Below are 22,226 nucleotides of genomic sequence, written 5' to 3'. Positions count from 1 at the left end.
TGCAGACCCACTGCTGACACACCGCTGACACACTGCAGACACACTGCAGACACACTGCTGACACACTGCTGACACTGCAGACACACTGCAGACACACTGCTGACACACTGCTGACACTGCAGACACACTGCAGACACACTGCTGACACACTGCTGACACTGCAGACACACTGCAGACACACCGCAGACACACCGCTGACACACCGCAGACACACTGCAGACACACCGCTGACACACCGCTGACACACCGCTGACACACCGCTGACACACTGCAGACCCACTGCTGACACACCGCTGACACACTGCAGACACACTGCAGACACACTGCTGACACACTGCTGACACTGCAGACACACTGCAGACACACTGCAGACACACCGCATACACACCGCAGACACACCGCAGACACACCGCAGACACACCGCTGACACACCGCTGACACACCGCTGACACACCGCTGACACACTGCAGACACACAGCTGACACACCGCAGACACACCGCTGACACACCGCAGACACACCGCTGACACACCGCAGACACACCGCAGACACACCGCAGACACACCGCTGACACACCGCTGACACACTGCTGACACACTGCAGACACACTGCTGACACACTGCAGACACACTGCAGACACACTGCTGACACACTGCTGACACTGCAGACACACTGCAGACACACTGCTGACACACTGCTGACACTGCAGACACACTGCAGACACACCGCAGACACACCGCTGACACACCGCAGACACACCGCTGACACACCGCTGACACACCGCAGACACACTGCAGACACACCGCTGACACACCGCTGACACACCGCTGACACACCGCTGACACACTGCAGACCCACTGCTGACACACCGCTGACACACTGCAGACACACTGCAGACACACCGCTGACACACCGCAGACACACTGCAGACACACTGCTGACACACTGCTGACACTGCAGACACACTGCAGACACACCGCTGACACTGCAGACACACTGCTGACACACTGCAGACACACTGCAGACACACTGCAGACACACTGCAGACACACTGCTGACACACTGCAGACACACTGCTGACACACTGCTGCACCACAATTACATGTACTGAAGAACATGCCCTGCACACTCTGCAGGAATCTGAAAGAGCGGAAGAGTGTGTGACTGCGTGCAATGTGGGTGTGCGTGCGTAATTGTATATATGTACCCGCATGTACCCCCGTATGTGTGTTGTTTTTTACAGCAATGTGTACGAATGTTTGTTTTGAATGAGTAAAATGGTCCAAAAAAAAAGAAACAATGGAATATTTACTGTCATCTGGAATGAAGTCGCTATTTTATGAGCGTTTCGGGTTCAACGCTGGGTATAAAACCTCCTGCTATAAATTCAGACCAAACGGTTCAGAGTAACGTTGCAGCAGCGTTTCCACAGCGCTGATTAGCTTGAAGCAGAGAACTTTTCATTTTTAATTTCAGGCTTCTGTGTTTCTTTCCACTTTCCAGCAATCTTAGAAATATCTTTAAAAAATCCCTCTCTTTTAAAGGACTGTAAGCCTTTTCACTGTTACATGCCTTGTCTTCTTTGTTTTCAACTTTTTGTTAGCTTTTAATTATTTGTATTTTTTTTAAAAGCTGCTTGAAGAGGTTTTGCTGTCTGTTGCTGTTGAGCCTTGAACCTCTGTAGTCCAGCAGTAGATCCATGTCGTGACCTAGTCAGTGTTCCCATAACCACAGTTATACTCCGCTAGGCTAACGGCTGGTTGGCATTCAGCCTGGCCAGACAAGTCTCTCTCCCACTCTCACACACACACACACACAGGCAGGCAGACAGGCAGGCTGTGTAAAGCCCTGGCTGTGTGGCTAGATAAGACTGTGTGAAGTCCTGGCTGTGTGATAAGATAGCACATGCTCGGGCTAGGTGTTCTGCTCTGAACGATAACTACTCTATTGTATCAGGGCAGCGCCACCTGGTTGCCGTGGGAACCGTAAGGAGGGGATTTTTGGAGGAGGGTTTTGGCAGCAGATATTTGGCAGGTTCAGTCAGTCCGCTTTGGCTCTTTCTCAATTACCCCCCCCCCCCCCCCCCCAAAAAAAGTCAGCCCTTCTCATGATCTAAATACCAGTGACCAGGTGAAAGCCAGCCTAATGATGAGTTGATGGGCATCAACCATCACTGCAACAGATGATGGGGAGGAGACCAGGAGAGGACCGTTTTATTTTATTTTTAATCAATTCAGACGGTGCCTCTCTCTCTCTCCACTCTGCCTGTCCTGTTTCCTAAGTAACTGATGCTGCTTTTTAATAAATCACGAGGCTAATCCACCTTACTTACTACATCCCCCTCTTGCTTCATTATGCTTTAATTAGCCTCCTACACACACGCTCATGATTTGGACAAAGTGTTCTTTGCGGAGGGACCTCCTCGGTGGTCCTGGGTTTGGGGTAGAAATGGGGAGAAGTGGAGGGACAGTGAATTTAGAACAGGCCTATGTGATGTCAGTATGTGGCTATCTGCACAGGGTGACCTGGCTACTTTACCTCCTTTTTTAAACACCTGTTTTTAACCAGGCAAGTCAGTTAAGAACACATTCTTATTTACAATGACGGCCTTGGAACAGTGGGTTAACTGCCTGTTCAGGTGCAGAACGACAGATTTGTACCTTGTCAGCTCGGGGATTTGAAGTCCATCTGTGTTAACAGACACTGAATCAATTGTGTTAAAATCCATATAGTTTTTCAGACTGATATTGAACCGGAGATGATTGTTTCAGTGTGCGGTAGTACCATCCGTATCAGGATGAGATACGTAGGTGTTCTCTGCTCCATGGATAAACCTGGTTTTGTATTTCTGCCTGGGAAATGTGGGTGTAGACAGTGATGCTTTGTGGGTAAGAAGAGATGGGCTGACTGGGGAGAGAGATACAGCTGTATTCACTAGGAATCAAACAGAAGCAAACTACCCTGAATTTGTCCAAAAGAAACTCTTTGTTTCAGTTGCAAAATGTTTTCGCTACGGTCCACCAACAAATCGCTACATTGTGCGACTAATGAACGCAACCCATGTTGTTGACAGTTTACCCTCCTGCAGAGAACAGAGAACTATCAGTGTTCTGCTGGCAGATAGAGATTGTTCTGTATTCTGTATTCTATGATTCTGTATTCTATGATTCTGTGATTCTGTATTCTGTGATTCTGTATTCTGTAATTCTGTATTCTGGGATTCTGTATTCTGTGATTCTGTATTCTGTAATTCTGTATTCTGGGATTCTGTATTCTGTGATTCTGTATTCTGTAATTCTGTATTCTGGGATTCTGTGATTCTGTATTCTGTGATTCTGTATTCTGGGATTCTGTATTCTGTGATTCTGTATTCTGTAATTCTGTATTCTGGGATTCTGTATTCTGTAGCCCCATGATTTTACTGCATGTAGGCCTAGTTGTCGTTAATGTGCAAAGACATTCAAGGCATGTTTTAATGACGGTCACTTCAATCACTTCCTCATAGTGGTGCCATTATGTTACCAGCAATAAACCCATTGTTATTCTATGGACTGTAACATGGGATATCGGTATTAACATACTGTGAGTCTCTTCCTGTCTCAAAGGAAGTGACTCCTACCTCATTTCCCCCCCGACTTTACCCCATTCATCCACTGTTAAGAGGTATTACAATCCTTTAACTTCCTCTCTGTGTGTGTGTGTGTGTGTGTGTGTGTGTGTGTGTGTGTGTGTGTGTGTGTGTGTGTGTGTGTGTGTGTGTGTGTGTGTGTGTGTGTGTGTGCGTGTGTGTGTGTGGTCTGTTTTGATTGGCGGTGACAGTGTCGTGTGTGTGTGTGTTGGCAATGGTATCTTGATCACCCAGACTAAACTGCAGCTAAAAACTAACCCAAGCACAATACTGGTCTATTTATAGGTGTGTCTGTGCCTGTCTGTGTGTGTGTGTGTGTGTGTGTGTGTGTGTGTGTGTGTGTGTGTGTGTGTGTGTGTGTGTGTGTGTGTGTGTGTGTGTGTGTGTGTGTGTGTGTGTGTGTGTGTGCACCGCCGGGACACAACGTTGTAAAAGCACAAACAAGCTGTATAATTTCTAGCCAACCAGGTGCTCCTCCCTCTCCTCTCCTCTCCTCTCCTCTCCTCTCCTCTCCTCTCCTCTCCTCTCAGCCTCCAGTCTGGACTTGGCTGTGCATCGTTATCAAATCTGAACACCGGCATGATGTGACTGAGCTGGTCTGGTCTGGTCTGTCTGTCAGGGCAGCTGAAGCTCATTGGAATGCCTGTCACATCTTACAGTCAACCTGATAGAAATCCTGTTTTGTTTCCCATAGAAAGGCCTTGGGTGGGCCGGCTAAGTGTAAGACTTATATACAAATTATTTTTAAATATATTTTTTAGGATGGCAAAAAGTTTTCAGTGTGAATTTTAAACGACTAAAAACAGAGAAATGTAGATGTATGTAGAAAATATACATGCTTTGACTCAAAGTATTTGTAAAAAAAAATAAATAATAATAAGTCAAAAGTTTGGACACATCGACTCATTCCAGGGTTTTTCTTTATTTTTACTATTTACTACACTGTAGAATAATAGTGAAGACATCAAAACTATGAAATAACACATATGGAATCATGTAGTAACCACAAAAGTGTTAAACAAATGAAAATATATTCTTCAAAGTAGCCACCCTTTGCCTTGACAGCTTTCACTCTCTTGGCATTCTCTCAAAAAACAAAAAAAAATGTTTTCGCTTTGACGTTATGAAGTGCACTGCATTATGGGGCATTGTGATGTCATTATGGGGCATTGTGATGTCATTATGCGGCATTGTGATGTCATTATGGGGAATTGTGATGTCATTATGGGGCATTGTGTGTAGATTAATGAGGATGTTTTATTTATTTAATCAATTTTAGAATAAGGCTGTAACGTAACAAAATTTGGAAAAATTCAAGGGGTATGAATACTTCCCGAATGCACTGTATACAGTATACTGTAGCGTCTGTGAATGCTGGCTATGGTATACTACATGACCAAAAGTATGTGGACACCTGCTTGTCGAACATCTCATTCCAAAATCATATGGAGTTGGTCCCCCTTTCCTGCTATAACAGCCTCCACTCTTCTGGGAAGGCTTTCCACTAGATGTTGGAACATTGCTGCTATAACAGCCTCCACTCTTCTGGGAAGGCTTTCCACTAGATGTTGGAACATTGCTGCTATAACAGCCTCCATCCACTCTTCTGGGAAGGCTTTCCACTAGATGCTGGAACATTGCTGCTATAACAGCCTCCACTCTTCTGGGAAGGCTTTCCACTAGATGTTGGAACATTGCTGCTATAACAGCCTCCACTCTTCTGGGAAGGCTTTCCACTAGATGTTGGAACATTGCTGCTATAACAGCCTCCACTCTTCTGGGAAGGCTTTCCACTAGATGTTGGAACATTGCTGCTATAACAGCCTCCATCCACTCTTCTGGGAAGGCTTTCCACTAGATGCTGGAACATTGCTGCTATAACAGCCTCCACTCTTCTGGGAAGGCTTTCCACTAGATGTTGGAACATTGCTGCTATAACAGCCTCCACTCTTCTGGGAAGACTTTCCACTAGATGTTGGAACATTGCTGCTATAACAGCCTCCACTCTTCTGGGAAGACTTTCCACTAGATGTTGGAACATTGCTGCTATAACAGCCTCTACTCTTCTGGGACGGCTTTCCACTAGATGTTGGATCATTGCTGCAGGGGGACTTGCTTCCTTTCAGCCACAAGAGCATTAGTGAGGTCGGGTACTGATGTTGGGCGATTAGGCCTGTCTCGCAGTCAGCGTTCCAATTCATCCCAAAGGTGTTTGATGGGGTTGAGGTCAGGGCTCTGTACAGGCCAGTCAAGTTCTTCCACACCAATCTCAACAAACCATTTCTGTATGCCCCTGTGCAGAACGCGAGATCCTCATGCTGAAACAGGAAAGGGCCTTCCCAAAACTGTTGCTACGAAGTTGGAAGCACAGAATCATCTAGAATGTCATTGTATGCTGTAGCGTTAAGATGTCTCTTCACTGGAACTAAGGGAACTGAACCATGAAAAACAGCCAGTATTCCTCCTCCACCAAACTTTACAGTTGCCACTATGCATTGGGGCAGGTAATGTTCTCCTGGCAGCCGGCAAACCCAGATTTGTCCGTCAGACTTCCAGATGGTGAAGCGTTATTCATCACTCCAGAGAACACGTTTCCACTGCTCCAGAGTCCAATGTGGCGGGTAGGAGCTTGGAGCCAGTACCCGAAAGGTTGCTGGATCGAATCCCAGAGCTGACAAGGTACAAATCTGACATTCTGCCCCTGAGCAAGGCAGTAAACCCACTATTCCCGGGCGCGGATGACGTTGATGTCAATTAAGGCTGCCGCTTACACCTCTCTGATTCAGAGGGGTTGGGTTAAATGCGGAAGACACACTTCAGTTGAGTGCATTCAGTTGTACAACTGACTGGGTATCCCCTCTTCCTTTCCCAATGGCCGTGAGCTTTACATCACTCCAGCCGACACTTGGCATTGCTCATGGTGATCTTAGGCTTGTGTGCAGCTGCTCGGCCACGGAAACACATTTCATGAAGCTCCCGACGAACAGTTATTGCGCTGACGTTACTTTCAGAGGCGGTTTGGAACTCGGTAGTGAGTGTTGCAACCGAGGACAGACATATTTTACGTGCTTCAGCACTCGGCGTTCTCGTTCTGTGAACTTTGTGGCTGAGCCGTTGTTGTTCCCAGACATTTCCACTTCACAATAATAACACTTACAGTTGAACCGGGGCAGCTCTAACAGGGCAGAAATTTGACAAACTGACTTCTTGGAAAGGTGGCATCCTATGATGGTGCCACGTTGAAAGAGCTCTTCAGTACGGACCATTCTACTGCCAATGTTTGTCTATGGAGATTGCATGGCTGTGTGCTCGATTTTGTACACCTGTCAGCAACGGGTGTGGCTGAAATAGCCGAATCCACTAATTTAAAGGGGTGTTCACATGCTTTTGTGTATATATCATGTATAAAGTGTCAGTGAATGCTAGCTATGGTGTGGTTTTGTGTATAGTGTATATAGTGTCAGTGAATGTTGACTATGGTGTGGTGTTGTGTATATATAATGTATATAGTGTCATTGAATGCTGAATATGGTGTGGTTTTGTGTATATATAATGTATATAGTGTCATTGAATGCTGAATATGGTGTGGTGTTGTGTATATATAATGTATATAGTGTCAGTGAATTCTGACTATTGTGCGGTGTGTCAGTGTGGTTTTAGTCTTAGTTACAGTATCTGTCAGTGTGAGCTACCTTGAGATTTCCTGGTTGGGTTGACATTGCTGCTAGGATACAGTCAGGATGAGTAGCTATCTGAGAATGAGATGTACAGTAGTGGTCTGGTTCGTTGTGACAATGCTGCTAGGATAAAGTAAATGCTACAGAAGCTAACCAGGGATGTAGCCTAGTGGTGTAGTTGTGACCTGCTGGCTAGGATACAGTGAATGCTACAGAAGCTAACCAGAGATGTAGCCTAGTGGTGTAGTTGTGACCTGCTGGCTAGGATACAGTGAATGCTACAGAAGCTAACCAGGGATGTAGCCTAGTGGTGTAGTTGTGACCTGCTGGCTAGGATACAGTGAATGCTACAGAAGCTAACCAGAGATGTAGCCTAGTGGTGTAGTTGTGACCTGCTGATTGGGATACAGTGAATGCTACAGAAGCTAACCAGAGATGTAGCCTAGTGGTGTAGTTGTGACCTGCTGGCTAGGATACAGTGAATGCTACAGAAGCTAACCAGAGATGTAGCCTAGTGGTGTAGTTGTGACCTGCTGGCTAGGATACAGTGAATGCTACAGAAGCTAACCAGAGATGTAGCCTAGTGGTGTAGTTGTGACCTGCTGGCTAGGATACAGGGAATGCTACAGAAGCTAACCAGAGATGTAGCCTAGTGGTGTAGTTGTGACCTGCTGGCTAGGATACAGTAAATGCTACAGAAGCTAACCAGAGATGTAGCCTAGTGGTGTAGTTGTGACCTGCTGATTGGGATACAGTGAATGCTACAGAAGCTAACCAGAGATGTAGCCTAGTGGTGTAGTTGTGACCTGCTGGCTAGGATACAGTGAATGCTACAGAAGCTAACCAGAGATGTAGCCTAGTGGTGTAGTTGTGACCTGCTGATTGGGATACAGTGAATGCTACAGAAGCTAACCAGAGATGTAGCCTAGTGGTGTAGTTGTGACTGCTGATTGGGATACAGTGAATGCTACAGAAGCTAACCAGAGATGTAGCCTAGTGGTGTAGTTGTGACAATCTTGGCTTTAGGGGATTTTGGCTCAGCAGATCCCATCTCTCTTTCGCTGCATTGCAGGAGCCATGCAAATAAATAAATAAAACCATCGCTCCTCAACACCTCAGCTGGCTCTGGTGGTGCACATCTCCCTGGGATTCCTCTCTCTGTCTCTCTTCCCTCTCTAATCTCTCTTCTCTCTCTCATCTCTCTCCCCTCTCTTCTCTCTCTTCTCTCTCTCCCCTCTCTCCTCTCTCTCCTCTCTCTCATCTCTCTCTCCTCTCTCTCATCTCTCTCCCCTCTCTCCTCTCTCTCCTCTCTCCCCTCTTCTTCCTTCTCACTCTCCCTTCTGTCCTCTCCTCTCTCTCCCCTCTCTCTCTCCTCTCTCTCCACTCTCTCTCTCTCCCCTCTTCTTCCTTCCCACTCTCTCCCTTCTGTCCTCTCCTCTCTCTCCTCTCTCTCCCCTCTCTCCTCTCTCTTCTCTCTCCTCTCTCCCTTCTCTCATCTCTCCTTTCTCTCCACTCTCTCCCCTCTCATTTCTTCCCACTCTTTCCCTTCTGTCCTCTCCTCTCTCTCTTCTCTCTCTCTTCTCTCTCCTCTCTCTCTTCTCTCTTCTTTCTCCCTTCTCTCCTCTCTCCTTTCTCTCCACTCTCTCCCCTCTCATTTCTTCCCACTCTCTCCCTTCTGTTCTCTCCTCTCCCCTGCCCCCCCTCTCAATTCTTAACTCTCATTTATTTTTCCTCTCTCCCTTCCGCTCCCCCACCCCTCCCCTCCCCTCCCCCGCTCCTTGACACAATGAAACAGTATCTAGTATAGGCAGCCTGACGGTCCCTTTTTAGGCAGCCTGATCAAACTACGGCCCCTTTTTAGGCAGCCTGAACAAACTAAGGTCCTTTATAGGCAGCCTGAGCTTTTACCAGGTTCCTTATTAGAGAATGCCCGAGCAGTATCTTCACAGTCCCCAAGTCCAGAACAGACTATGGGAGGCGCACAGTACTGCATAGAGACATGACTACATGGAACTCTATTCCACAGTACTACATAGAGCCAGGACTACATGGAACTCTATTCCACAGTACTACATAGAGCCATGACTACATGGAACTCTATTCCACAGTACTACATAGAGACATGACTACATGGAACTCTATTCCACAGTACTACATAGAGCCATGACTACATGGAACTCTATTCCACAGTACTACATAGAGACCTGACTACATGGAACTCTATTCCACAGTACTACATAGAGCCATGACCACATGGAACTCTATTCCACAGTACTACATAGAGCCATGACCACATGGAACTCTATTCCACAGTACTACATAGAGACATGACTACATGGAACTCTATTCCACAGTACTACATAGAGCCATGACTACATGGAACTCTATTCCACAGTACTACATAGAGACATGACTACATGGAACTCTATTCCACAGTACTACATAGATCCATGACTACATGGAACTCTATTCCACATCAGGCAACTGATGTCAGCAGTACAATTAGATGTAAAAAAACAGATAAAAAATATGCCTTATGGAACAACGGGGACTGTGAAGCAACACAAACATAGACACACACACACACACACACACACACACACACACACACACACACACACACACACACACACACACACACACACACACACACACACACACACATTGTGTTGTAGATATGTGGTAGTGGAGTAGGGGCCTGAGGGCACACACTTTTTTTGTTTTTAACTAGGCAAGTCAGTTAAGAACACATTCTTATTTATGATGACCGCCTACCGGGGAACAGTGGGTTAACTGCCTTGTTCAGGGGAACAGTGGGTTAACTGCCTTGTTCAGGGGAACAGTGGGTTAACTGCCTTGTTCAGGGGGTCAGAACAACAGATTTTTATATTGTCAGCTCAGGGATTCAATCTTGCAACCTTTCAGTTACTAGTCCAACACTCTATCTGCCGCCCCTTTACTCTAACCACTAGGCTAACTGCCGCCCACTTAGTGTGTTGTGAAATCTGTTGTGAATCTGTTGTAACGTTTTAGTGTGTTGTGAAATCTGTTGTAACGTTTTAGTGTGTTGTGAAATCTGTTGTGAATCTGTTGTAACGTTTTAGTGTGTTGTGAAATCTGTTGTAACGTTTTAGTGTGTTGTGAAATCTGTTGTAACGTTTTAGTGTGTTGTGAATGTGTTGTAACGTTTTAGTGTGTTGTGAAATCTGTTGTAACGTTTTAGTGTGTTGTGAAATCTGTTGTAACGTTTTAGTGTGTTGTGAATGTGTTGTAACGTTTTAGTGTTTTGTGAAATCTGTTTTAACGTTTTAGTGTGTTGTGAAATCTGTTGTAACGTTTTAGTGTGTTGTGAAATTTGTTGTAACGTTTTAGTGTGTTGTGAATGTGTTGTAACGTTTTAGTGTTTTGTGAAATCTGTTGTAACGTTTTAGTGTGTTGTGAAATCTGTTGTAACGTTTTAGTGTGTTGTGAATGTGTTGTAACGTTTTAGTGTTTTGTGAAATCTGTTGTAACGTTTTAGTGTGTTGTGAAATCTGTTGTAACGTTTTAGTGTGTTGTGAAATCTGTTGTAACGTTTTAGTGTGTTGTGAAATCTGTTGTAACGTTTTAGTGTGTTGTGAATGTGTTGTAACGTTTTAGTGTTTTGTGAAATCTGTTGTAACGTTTTAGTGTGTTGTGAAATCTGTTGTAACGTTTTAGTGTGTTGTGAAATCTTTTGTAACGTTTTAGTGTGTTGTGAAATCTGTTGTAACGTTTTAGTGTGTTGTGAAATCTGTTGTGTTGTAACGTTTTTACGAATATATAGACCCCAGGTTTCTTCTATTTTCTCATCTTAGATGTTGAGGTTGTAAAGTTTATTTTCTCATCTTAGATGTTGAGGTTGTAAAGTTTATTTTTCTCATCTTAGATGTTGAGGCTGTAAAGTTTATTTTCTCATCTTAGATGTTGAGGTTGTAAAGTTTATTTTCTCATCTTAGATGTTGAGGTTGTAAAGTTTATTTTCCTAAGTTAATTAATCTAAAGCCTGGAGGATACTGACTCTAATTTAACTGATGATGAAAATAACTTTCTTCTCTCTTTGTTGTTACAGAGCGCAGCAATGGAGGAGACAGTCATATGGGAGCAGCACACAGTAGCTCTACACAGAGTGAGTAGTACATAGTCCCTGTCTCTCTCTCTGTCTCTCTGTCTCTCTCTCTCTGTCTCTCTCTCTCTCTCTCTGTCTCTCTCTGTCTCTCTGTCTCTCTCTCTCTCTCTCTGTCTCTCTCTGTCTGTCTCTCTTTCTCTCTCTCTCTCTGTCTCTCTATCTCTCTCTCTCTCTCTCTCTCTCTCTCTCTCTGTCTCTCTATCTATCTCTCTCTCTCTGTCTCTCTCTCTGTCTCTCTCTATCTCTCTCTATGTCTCTCTCTCTCTCTCTCTCTATCTCTCTCTCTGTCTCTCTCTATCTCTCTCTCTCTCTCTCTCTGTCTCTCTCGCTCTCTCTCTCTGTCTCTCTCGCTCTCTCTCTCGCTCTCTCTCTCTGTCTCTTCCTCTCTCTCTCTCTCTCTCTCTCTGTCTCTCTATCTCTCTCTCTCTCTCTCTCTCTCTCTCTCTCTCTCTCACTCTCTCTCTGTCTCTCTCTCTCTCAAGCCTTTCCTATCTCTGTGCCCTTGCCTCACTCCTTTTTCACCTTCTTCCCTCCCTCCATCTTCTTTTTCCTCCTGCCTCTACTCCCCTAGTCAGCATGCTGAACACACAATAACAGGACCATGTTTATTAGGCACCAAATGGAATAAAACTGACTGAAACCGGTAGGGACTACCTGGAAATGCTCATTAAATGCAAAAATGCTCAAAAACTAAAGTTCACTCTAATGAACATGACCCAGGTAAGATAGAGGTCAGGAGAGAGTCAGCCGAACGAGTGTGCGCGCATACTCCCTTAAAAGACCTTCTATGTAAGAAGAGAAAAAAGCGGCAATAGTACTGTTTGTCCATTTTGAGACACCGTAGCCAGTATACACTTCCTCAAAATAGATCAAGTCAAGAAATCTGTCATTCATTTTTTTTTCTTGTAAATTGCTGAAATAATATATCTTAGTCGCGCATTTTAAATCTAACTAAGATGTTTGGTGTAGTATTTCTCAATCGTTGAATGACAACAAATAGTTAATCGAATAATCCCAACTGTTAACCAATCACTAACGAAAGGGTGTAGACTTCGGCTATCGACTTTGGGCTTGCCTTAAGAAAAGATGTTGTGTGTCTAAACAGACCCAACAAAAAAAAAAAAACACTTACCGAAGTCCAAAACAAACAAAAAATACCAGAAAATGACATCATAGTAAACATCATGACATCATAGTAAACATCATGACATCATAGTAAACATCATGACATCATAGTAAACATCATGACATCATAGTAAACATCATGACATCATAGTAAACAGTTCCGTCGTAAAGTATTCAGACTCCTTGACTCCTTCCACATTTTGTTACGTTACAGCCTTATTTTAAAATGTATTAAATCAAAAAAATATATGTTTTATTTAGATTAAGGCTGTAACGTAACAAAATGTGGAAAAAGTCAAGGGGTTTGAATACTTTACGACGGAACTGTATACACAAACTCTTCCAAACTGTTTCGGTCAAGGAGGCATGCGATCGCCTTAGGTGTCACAGGGTTCTCCTCTGTGTAAAGGACAAGACACATCTTTTATGACCGTCGGGCATGCACAGTAGATCACCTGCTGGTTGCCGACAAACAGTGATGATTCAACACGTACAATCGTCTTGAAAATGAATAGAAAATGGTCAGTGTTCTGTGGTCAGAGGCGACAGGACGTTGCTTTTAACCATTTGTTGACATAGTCTGTTTCCTCCTTAAAATCGGGCTTTCACCAGGCCTGTAGAACAAAATGTCACAATTTGACCTTCCATACAGGCCAAGGTCGGGCGTATGAACACAACAAGCATGGATTGTCTATACAAATCACACTCTGTCATGCCCCCCCCTTGCACTGCTCCTATTTCATTGTCTGTCCATTTCACCTTCACCTAATGTAGAAACTGTAAATAACTATCTTACTATATGTCACGGTTTGAGGGGGATAAACATTTGCAAGGTACCTATGTTATGAGGTTATCACTTAGGCTACCTCAGAGTTTAGTTCTTCACAGAGACAGCTAGCGAGTTAGCTACTATTAAACAGCTAGCGAGTTCGCTACTATTAAACAGTTCGCTAGCTGTTTAATAGTAGCTTAAACAAGTCACTTGTTTAATAGTAGCTAACTCGCTAGCTGTTTAATAGTAGCTAACTCTCTAGCTGTTTAATAGTAGCTAGCTGTTTAATAGTTGCTAACTCTCTAACTGTTTAATAGTAGCTAGCTGTTTAATAGTAGCTAACTCTCTAGCTGTTTAATAGTAGCTAGCTGTTTAATAGTAGCTAACTCTCTAGCTGTTTAATAGTAGCTAACTCTAGCTGTTTTATAGTAGCTAACTCTCTAGCTGTTTAATAGTAGCTAACTTTAGCTGTTTTATAGTAGCTAACTCTCTAGCTTTTTAATATTAGCTAACTTGCTAGTTGTTTAATTGTAGCTAACTCTCTAGCTGTTTAATAGTAGCTAACTCTAGCTGTTTAATAGTAGCTAACTCTAGCTGTTTAATAGTAGCTAACTCTCTAGCTGTTTAATAGTAGATAGCTGTTTAATAGTAGCTAACTCTCTAGCTGTTTAATAGTAGCTAACTCTCTAGCTGTTTAATATTAGCTAACTCTCTAGCTGTTTAATAGTAGCTAACTCTCTAGCTGTTTAATAGTAGCTAGCTGTTTAATAGTAGCTATCTCTAGCTGCTTAATAGTCGCTAACTCTCTAGCTGTTTAATAGTCGCTAGCTGTTTAATAGTAGCTAACTCGCTAGCTGTTTAATAGTAGCTAACTCACTAGCTGTTTAATAGTAGCTAACTCTCTAGCTGTTTAATAGTAGCTAACTCTAGCTGTTTAATAGTAACTAACTCGTGCTGTCTCTCTCTCTCTCTCTCTCTATCTGTGTGTCTCTCTCTATCTATCTGTGTGTGTCTCTCTCTCTATCTGTGTGTCTCTCTCTCTCTCTCTATCTGTGTGTCTCTCTCTATCTATCTGTGTGTCTCTCTCTCCATCTGTGTGTCTCTCTCTCTCTCTATCTATCTGTGTGTCTCTCTCTCTATCTGTGTGTCTCTCTCTCTCTCTCTCTATCTATCTGTGTCTCTCTCTCTATATCTCTCTCTCTCTCTCTCTCTTGTTGTTGTGAATGCTATAGTGTTCTGATGCTAGTCTCTGTGTCTCTCTCTGGTTTTCTGTATCACCAGGTACCAGGTTAGACCGTTAACATAACCTTTTAACATCTTTTACTAGCAGCATACCACCCTGCATACCACTGCTGGCTTGCTTCTGAAGCTAAGCAGGGTTGGTCCTGGTCAGTCCATGGATGGGAGACCAGATGCTGCTGGAAGTGGTGTTGGAGGGCCCGTAGGAGGCACTCTTTCCTCTGGTTTAAAAAAATATCCCAATGCCGTGATTGGGGACATTGCCCTGTGTAGGGTGCTGTCTTTCGGATGGGACGTTAAATGGGTGTCCTGACTCTCTGTGGTCATTAAAGATCCCATGGCACTTATCGTAAGAGTAGAGGTGTTAATCCCGGTGTCCTGACTCTCTGAGGTCATTAAAGATCCCATGGCACTTATCGTAAGAGTAGAGGTGTTAACCCTGGTGTCCTGGCTAAATTCCCAATCTGTCCCTCAAACCATCACGGTCACTTAATCATCCCCAGTTTACAATTGGCTCATTCATCCCCCCTCCTCTCCCCTGTAACTATTCCCCAGGTCGTTGCTGTAAATGAGAACGTGTTCTCAGTCAACTTACCTGGTAAAATAATGGATACATTTTCTATTTTATTCTCTGTATCACCAGGCACCAGGATAGACTGTTAACATCTCTGTATCACCAGGCACCAGGATAGACTGTTAACATCTCTGTATCACCAGGCACCAGGATAGACTGTTAACATCTCTGTATCACCAGGCACCAGGGTAGACTGTTAACATCTCTGTATCACCAGGGTAGACTGTTAACATCTCTGTATCACCAGGGTAGACTGTTAACATCTCTGTATCACCAGGCACCAGGATATACTGTTAACATCTCTGTATCACCAGGCACCAGGATAGACTGTTAACATCTCTGTATCACCAGGCACCAGGATAGACTGTTAACATCTCTGTATCTCCAGGCACCAGGGTAGACTGTTAACATATCTGTATCACCAGGCACCAGGGTAGACTGTTAACATCTCTGTATCACCAGGATAGACTGTTAACATCTCTGTATCACCAGGCACCAGGATAGACTGTTAACATCTCTGTATCACCAGGCACCAGGATAGACTGTTAACATCTCTGTATCACCAGGCACCAGGATAGACTGTTAACATCTCTGTATCACCAGGCACCAGGATAGACTGTTAACATCTCTGTATCACCAGGCACCAGGGTAGACTGTTAACATCTCTGTATCACCAGGCACCAGGGTAGACTGTTAACATCTCTGTATCACCAGGGTAGACTGTTAACATCTCTGTATCTCCAGGCACCAGGGTTTGGCTTTGGGATAGCCATCTCAGGAGGTCGGGATAACCCTCATTTCCAGAGTGGTGAGACCTCCATCGTCATCTCAGACGTCTTGAAGGGAGGGCCAGCTGAGGGCCTACTGCAGTAAGATCCTCCTCTCCTCTCCTCTCCTCTCCTCTCCTCTCTTCTCTTCTCTTCTCTTCTCTTCTCTTAGGATGAATTACCACATCAGCTTCCTTGGTTTGATATAAATCTGAGGGATGTGGCTTGGAACAAATGTAACCGTTCTCAGATGAATAGATGTTTCTATGGATGGGAGGACTGACAGTCCATGAGATCAAAATGATAGTATTAATTAAACAATTTTAGTTATACATGTGGTTGTTTACGGTGTATTAACAAGTCTCTCTCTCTCTCTCTCCTTTCCTTCCAGGGAGAATGACAGAGTCACGATGGTCAACGCCGTCTCCATGGACAACGTGGAACACGCATACGCAGTACAGCAGCTAAGGAAAAGTGGCAAGAATGCAAAGATTGTGAGTATCAATTTTTGAGGAACCTAAAAATAAAAACTCCTCTGTGTTTCTTTTGCACTGATAAAATCCAGCTGTTAAATATAAATTGGCCAATTGTTTTTATCTTACCACCTGGAGGCACGGTACGCCTGGGACTCTCCAATTATCTGCTAAAACCTGGAAATCACATCTTACCACTTCCACTGGACACAGAATACCCCAGAGATAGAGAACTGGAGGTTTGGGGTGTAATTACACCACTTATTATGGACTAGATCCTGTCTCTTTCGGGCTAACGTCCTGTAGAGAGAGAGAGAGAGAGAGAGAGAGAGATAACGAGGAAGAAATGGGGAAATTAAATTGGTGTGTAATCTCATGACAATGGACTAAAGTTGTCTTCCTCTTCAGACAATCAGACGGAAGCGAAAGGTGCATGTACCCATGGGTCGTCTTGGGGAGAGGGAGACCATGTCGGAGCATGAGGAGGACGAGGAGGACAGTTACGACGAAGAGATATACGAGACGCGTTCCACACGCAGCGGCCCCAGCGCCTACAGCGGCGTGGGAGGGGCCTCGGCCCGGCGCAGCGGGAGAAGCACGGGAAGGCGGGACCGGGACAGAGAGAGGGAACGCAGCGGCTCACGGGAGAGGAGTCTCTCCCCGCGCTCCGACCGGCGCTCACTCAACCAGCCCCCGCGGCCCGCCAAAGTCACCCTCGTCAAGTCCCGCAAGAATGAAGGTGAGGATCATAAAGTTGGGATTTTTGGGTGGAGCCAAACGTGCCGTTTCTCTAGAGAGACATCAAATCATTCACAATAGAAATGAAGTCAAGAACTAAATGGGACGCTAAAGGGAGTTGTAGTTTTCATTAAGCAAATATTCAACCTAGTTCAGTGCAGAAACGTGGTAATTAACTACAATGACCATAATCCATTGTGCCTGCTCTTTTCCGTCTCAGACAGAGATGGATTTATTTTTACAGTTGGTGAAAGTATGACTTATCTACTTTGTTAAACTAGTATAATAAAGCTAGTATGGTTGGTTGGCTGGCTGGTTGACTGGTTGGCTGGCTGGTTGGCTGGTTGGCTGGCTGGTTGGCTGGCTGGTTGGCTGGCTGGTTGGTTGGCTGACTGGTTGGCTGGCTGGTTGGCTGACTGGTTGACTGGCCAGTTGGTTGGCTGACTGGTTGGCTGTCTGGTTGGCTGGCTGGCTGGCTGGCTGGTTGGCTGGCTGGTTGACTGGCCGGTTGGTTGGCTGGCTGGTTGGCTGGCTGGTTGGCTGGCTGGCTGGTTGGCTGGCTGGCTGGCTGGCTGATTGACTGGCCGGTTGGTTGGCTGACTGGTTGGCTGGCTGGTTGGCTGGCTGGTTGGCTGGTTGGCTGACTGGTTGGCTGGCTGGCTGGCTGGCTGGCTGGTTGGCTGACTAGTTGGCTGGCTGGCTGGCTGGTTGGTTGGCTGGTTGGTTGGCTGGTTGGTTGGCTGGTTGGTTGGCTGGTTGGTTGGCTGGCTGGTTGGCTGACTGGTTGGCTGGCTGGTTGGCTGACTGACTGGTTGGCTGGTTGGCTGACTGGTTGGCTGGTTGGCTGACTGGTTGGCTGACTGGTTGGCTGGCTGGTTGGCTGACTGGTTGGCTGGTTGGTTGGCTGGCTGGTTGGCTGGCTGGTTGGCTGGCTGGTTGGCTGACTGGTTGACTGGCCACTTGGTTGGCTGACTGGTTGGCTGTCTGGTTGGCTGGCTGGCTGGTTGGCTGGCTGGCTGGTTGACTGGCCGGTTGGTTGGCTGACTGGTTGGCTGGCTTGCTGGCTGATTGACTGGCCGGTTGGTTGGCTGACTGGTTGGCTGGCTGGCTGGCTGTCTGGTTGGCTGACTGGTTGGCTGACTGGTTGGCTGACTGGTTGGCTGACTGGTTGGCTGGCTGGCTGGTTGGCTGGCTGACTGGTTGGCTGGCTGGTTGGCTGGCTGGCTGGTTGGCTGACTGGTTGGCTGGCTGGCTGGTTGGCTGACTGGTTGGCTGGTTGGCTGACTGGTTGGCTGGCTGGTTGGCTGGCTGGTTGGCTGGTTGGCTGACTGGTTGGCTGGCTGGCTGGTTGGCTGGCTGGCTGGTTGGTTGGCTGGTTGGCTGGCTGGCTGGCTGGTTGGCTGGTTGGTTGGTTGGCTGGCTGGCTGGCTGGCTGGTTGGTTGCTACTACCTGAGCAGAGATGAGATGATTTAAGGACTGAAACATTGTCACCAAAAAAAGTAATAAACACAACTGAAATATTTTATTATTTCATAGTAATTTTCTATTTTTCTATAGTATGTGGACCTGACAAACAATATAATATTTTAACTATTTTGGGCTTTGGAATTATAACGCTGTAATCAATTTAATTTTAATTTAATGACATTATTTCATAATGAATTTAACGTTTAAAACAATAATTGAAACTGAAAACTGTGATCATTTTTAAAATCATTTAACTGAAACCAAATCGACTCAGTACTACTAGTCAGGGTTATGGTTAGTTGAGATATATGTTGTCTAGTTAGGGTTAGTTAGGATATATGTTGTCTAGTTAGGGTTAGTTAGGATATATGTTGTCTAGTCAGGGTTAGGGTTAGTTAGGATTTGTTGTCTAGTCGGGGTCAGGGTTAGGGTTAGTTAGGATATATGTTGTCTAATTCCTAACTGTTCCTAGGCCGTCATTGAAAATAAGAATTTGTTCTTAACTGACTTGCCCAGTAAAATTAAAATAAAATTAAAATAAAATAAAAATAAAATAAAAAACAACAAAAAAAGGATAAGCATGTTTCGTAAACAATACATGTATTACCAGTAAGAAGTGATATATTGCTCAATTTTATTTCATTTTTTGTGACCTGAGTCTTTTAACCAACAAAACACAAATGAGACAAACATTTTCAGCTGCCCCCTTCAAGGGCGGGAAGCTACCGAGGCACTTGAGCTGTTCTCCTCGTGACAGTGTGTGCCTGTGAGAGTTTGAGAATCTGACTAGTAGCTGATGTGTCTTCGTTAGCAGTTGAAGCAAAACTCAAACATTGTGTGAACAAAACAATAAAAATAGCCAAAGAAAACACAAGGACAGTCGCACTCTTTGAAGTAAATTAGACAAAACTTTTTATGTCTTGTGTTCAGCACGACTAAAAATACATCTTCATCACATCAATCACAGTGAGCTCAGCTCCCCAGCCAAGGCAGTGTTGTTGCGCGAGGTGGGATATAATAGGATTTTTAAGTTATTTTGTATGATTAGCTACCAGCTGTGAAACAAAACGACAGAAACAAAACTTTTAAAACAGTTGAAAACATATAATACTAGTTATAATAACCTAAAGAGCAGATAAAATTGACAATAGCCTGATTGGGTGACAATTATTATCAATTGTCAAATTGTGAATGACGAGACCTGTGTAATTGATACAAAGACAGGGAACAGAGCAGAGTGATTAGATTTTTTTCTGTTTTTTTTAAACAAACAAAACAGACTTTTTTCAAATTCTCACGTTTTGGTTTCTGTATCTGACCAATCGGAAAGAGCAGATTCTAATGTCTCTAACACGCCTACATTTGCCAAACAAACTCTCAATAATGAACGGATGGACTCTGTTTGTAAATACCACTTTTTGTATTTTTGTTGTTGTTGTAGAATAACCATAGTTTCACACTAAGACACTAAGTAATTGGTTTTTGGGGGGGGAAATATACTTCAAATGTTGTTTTTAATGATCTTATATTTCATTACATTCTTACTGTGAAGTAAGAATATAATGTTCTTTATAAATCTTTATTTTTTTGTATCATAATATTTCTTAATAAGACCTGCCTAAATTAAATAATGCGTTTCTTTGTCATGGTGTATATTAAATGGATTAATTAGACCGTTAGATTAGAAGGTAGACGCTCCAAAGACCCACATTGGCGTCTACTGGTATGTGCCGAGGCCTGGCGATGCTAGTGCTAACCGCTGCTACCAACTGCTACCCTCTCAGAGCTCCATAGCCGTCCTACCAGCAGCTAGCAGATGTGAGCGTGATTAGCAATATTGCATGCTATAGTATGTTAGCATAGTATATACAGTGGCTGACTAAATACTTTTTAGCCCCACTGTATATACTATGCTAACATACTATAGCATGCAATATTGCTAAAATCCTATAGCATGCTATACTATGCTAACATGCTTTAGCATGCTATACTATGCTAACATGCTTTAGCATGCCATACTATGCTAACATGCTTTAGCATGCCATACTATGCTATGCTAACACTATCTTTGTTGCTGTTCGTTCACTTCCGTAAGCAGAATATGGCCTTCGCCTGGCCAGCCACATCTTCGTGAAGGACATCTCCCCCGAGAGCCTGGCGGCCAGAGACGGAAACATACAGGAGGGAGACGTAGTACTGAAGGTGAGAGGAGGGAGGGAGGTAGAGGTGGGAGAAGGAGGATATCGGGGACGGAAACATCCTTCGATGATTTAGCACATTGTTCCGTAATCAGCTGAATATACGTTTTTCCTCGCTGCACACAGACAAGCTAATTGGTTGTTTTCTCCAAGCTGTGTCTAATTAGGTTAACGTTTGTAGCTAATTGGTTGTTTCCTCTCAGATCAACGGCACGGTGACAGAGAACCTGTCGTTGATAGACGCTAAGAAGCTGATTGAGAGGTCAAAGGGCAAGCTAAAGATGGTGGTGCAGAGAGACGAGAGAGCTACGCTGCTGAACATACCAGACCTGGACGACAGCGTCCCATCAGCCAACGCCTCCGACAGAGACGGTGAGGGACACTACATAGGTGTGTGTGAGTGTGAGAGTGTGTGTGTGTATGTGTCCGTGTGTATGTGTGTGTGTGTGTGTGTGTGTGTGTGAGTGTGAGAGTGTGTGTGTGTGTGTGTGTGAGTGTGTGTGTGTGTGTGTGAGTGTGAGAGTGTGTGTGTGTATGTGTGAGAGTGTGTGTGTGTGTGAGTGTGTGTGAGTGTGTGTGAGTGTGAGTGTGTGTGAGTGTGTGTGAGTGTGTGTGTGCACGCGTTGTTTCGTAATACTGGAAAAGGCTAAATGCCGTAGGGTTGTGGGTTGTGCTGAAAGGCAAAGTTGAAATACACAACAACAACATGTACTTCACTTTCATATTCCAGGACCAGCCATATGTAAAATGACTGTTATTCCCTATGGTTGTCTGCTAGGCCTGGGTGGCGCAGTGGTCTAAGGCACTGCATCGCAGCGCTAGCTGTGCCACCAGAGACTCTGGGTTCGCGCCCAGACTCTGGGTTCGCAGGTGACCGGGAGGTCCATGGGGCGACGCAAAATTGGCCTAGTGTCGTTTGGGAGGGGTGGGCCGGGCGCAGTGATATCCTTGTCTCATCGCACACTAGCGACTCCTGTGGCGGGCCGGGCGCAGTGAGCGCTATCCAAGGTTGCCAGGTGCACGGTGTTTCCTCTGACACATTGGTGCGGCTGACTTCTGGGTTGAATGGCGCTGTGTTAAGAAGCAGTGCGGCTTGGTTTGGCTGTGTATCGGAGGACGCATGACTTTCAACTGTCTGTCCCGATCCCGTACTGATGAGACAAGATAGTAACTACAATTGGGGAGAAAAGGGGGTAAATTCTTTTTTTTTAAGTGTCTTCTAAATGATATGGAAGACACGTTCCCCCTGTTCAACTAACTAGGTATCCCCCTGTACAACTGACTAGGTATCCCCCTGTAGAACTAACTAGGTATCCCCCTGTACAACTGACTAGGTATCCCCCTGTACAACTGACTAGGTATCCCCCTGTACAACTGACTAGGTATCCCCCTGTAGAACTAACTAGGTATCCCCCTGTACA

The 22,226-nt window shown here is 44.8% G+C and overlaps 1 protein-coding gene across 7 annotated transcripts in view; it reads left to right on the top strand.

The window, feature by feature from the left end:
- Window positions 1-22,226, top strand: part of LOC139376446 (tight junction protein 1b) — a 212,252-nt gene that overhangs the window by 130,208 nt on the left and 59,818 nt on the right. For 5 of the 7 annotated variants that reach the window (XM_071119076.1, XM_071119069.1, XM_071119062.1 and 2 more), the window contains 6 exons: window positions 11,395-11,451; window positions 15,906-16,030; window positions 16,320-16,422; window positions 16,810-17,140; window positions 20,703-20,809; window positions 21,009-21,177. In XM_071119076.1, coding sequence (XP_070975177.1) covers window positions 11,395-11,451; window positions 15,906-16,030; window positions 16,320-16,422; window positions 16,810-17,140; window positions 20,703-20,809; window positions 21,009-21,177 — 892 coding nt within the window. The remainder of the gene's footprint in view (window positions 1-11,394; window positions 11,452-15,905; window positions 16,031-16,319; window positions 16,423-16,809; window positions 17,141-20,702; window positions 20,810-21,008; window positions 21,178-22,226) is intronic. The other 2 variants (XM_071119104.1, XM_071119095.1) reach the window with 1 other exon arrangement.

Source organism: Oncorhynchus clarkii, chromosome 2, assembly GCF_045791955.1.
Source record: "Oncorhynchus clarkii lewisi isolate Uvic-CL-2024 chromosome 2, UVic_Ocla_1.0, whole genome shotgun sequence".
In the NCBI taxonomy this organism is placed as follows: domain Eukaryota; kingdom Metazoa; phylum Chordata; class Actinopteri; order Salmoniformes; family Salmonidae; genus Oncorhynchus; species Oncorhynchus clarkii.
Note: the sequence above shows the minus strand (reverse complement) of the source record. Positions and strands in the feature narration are given on the sequence as shown.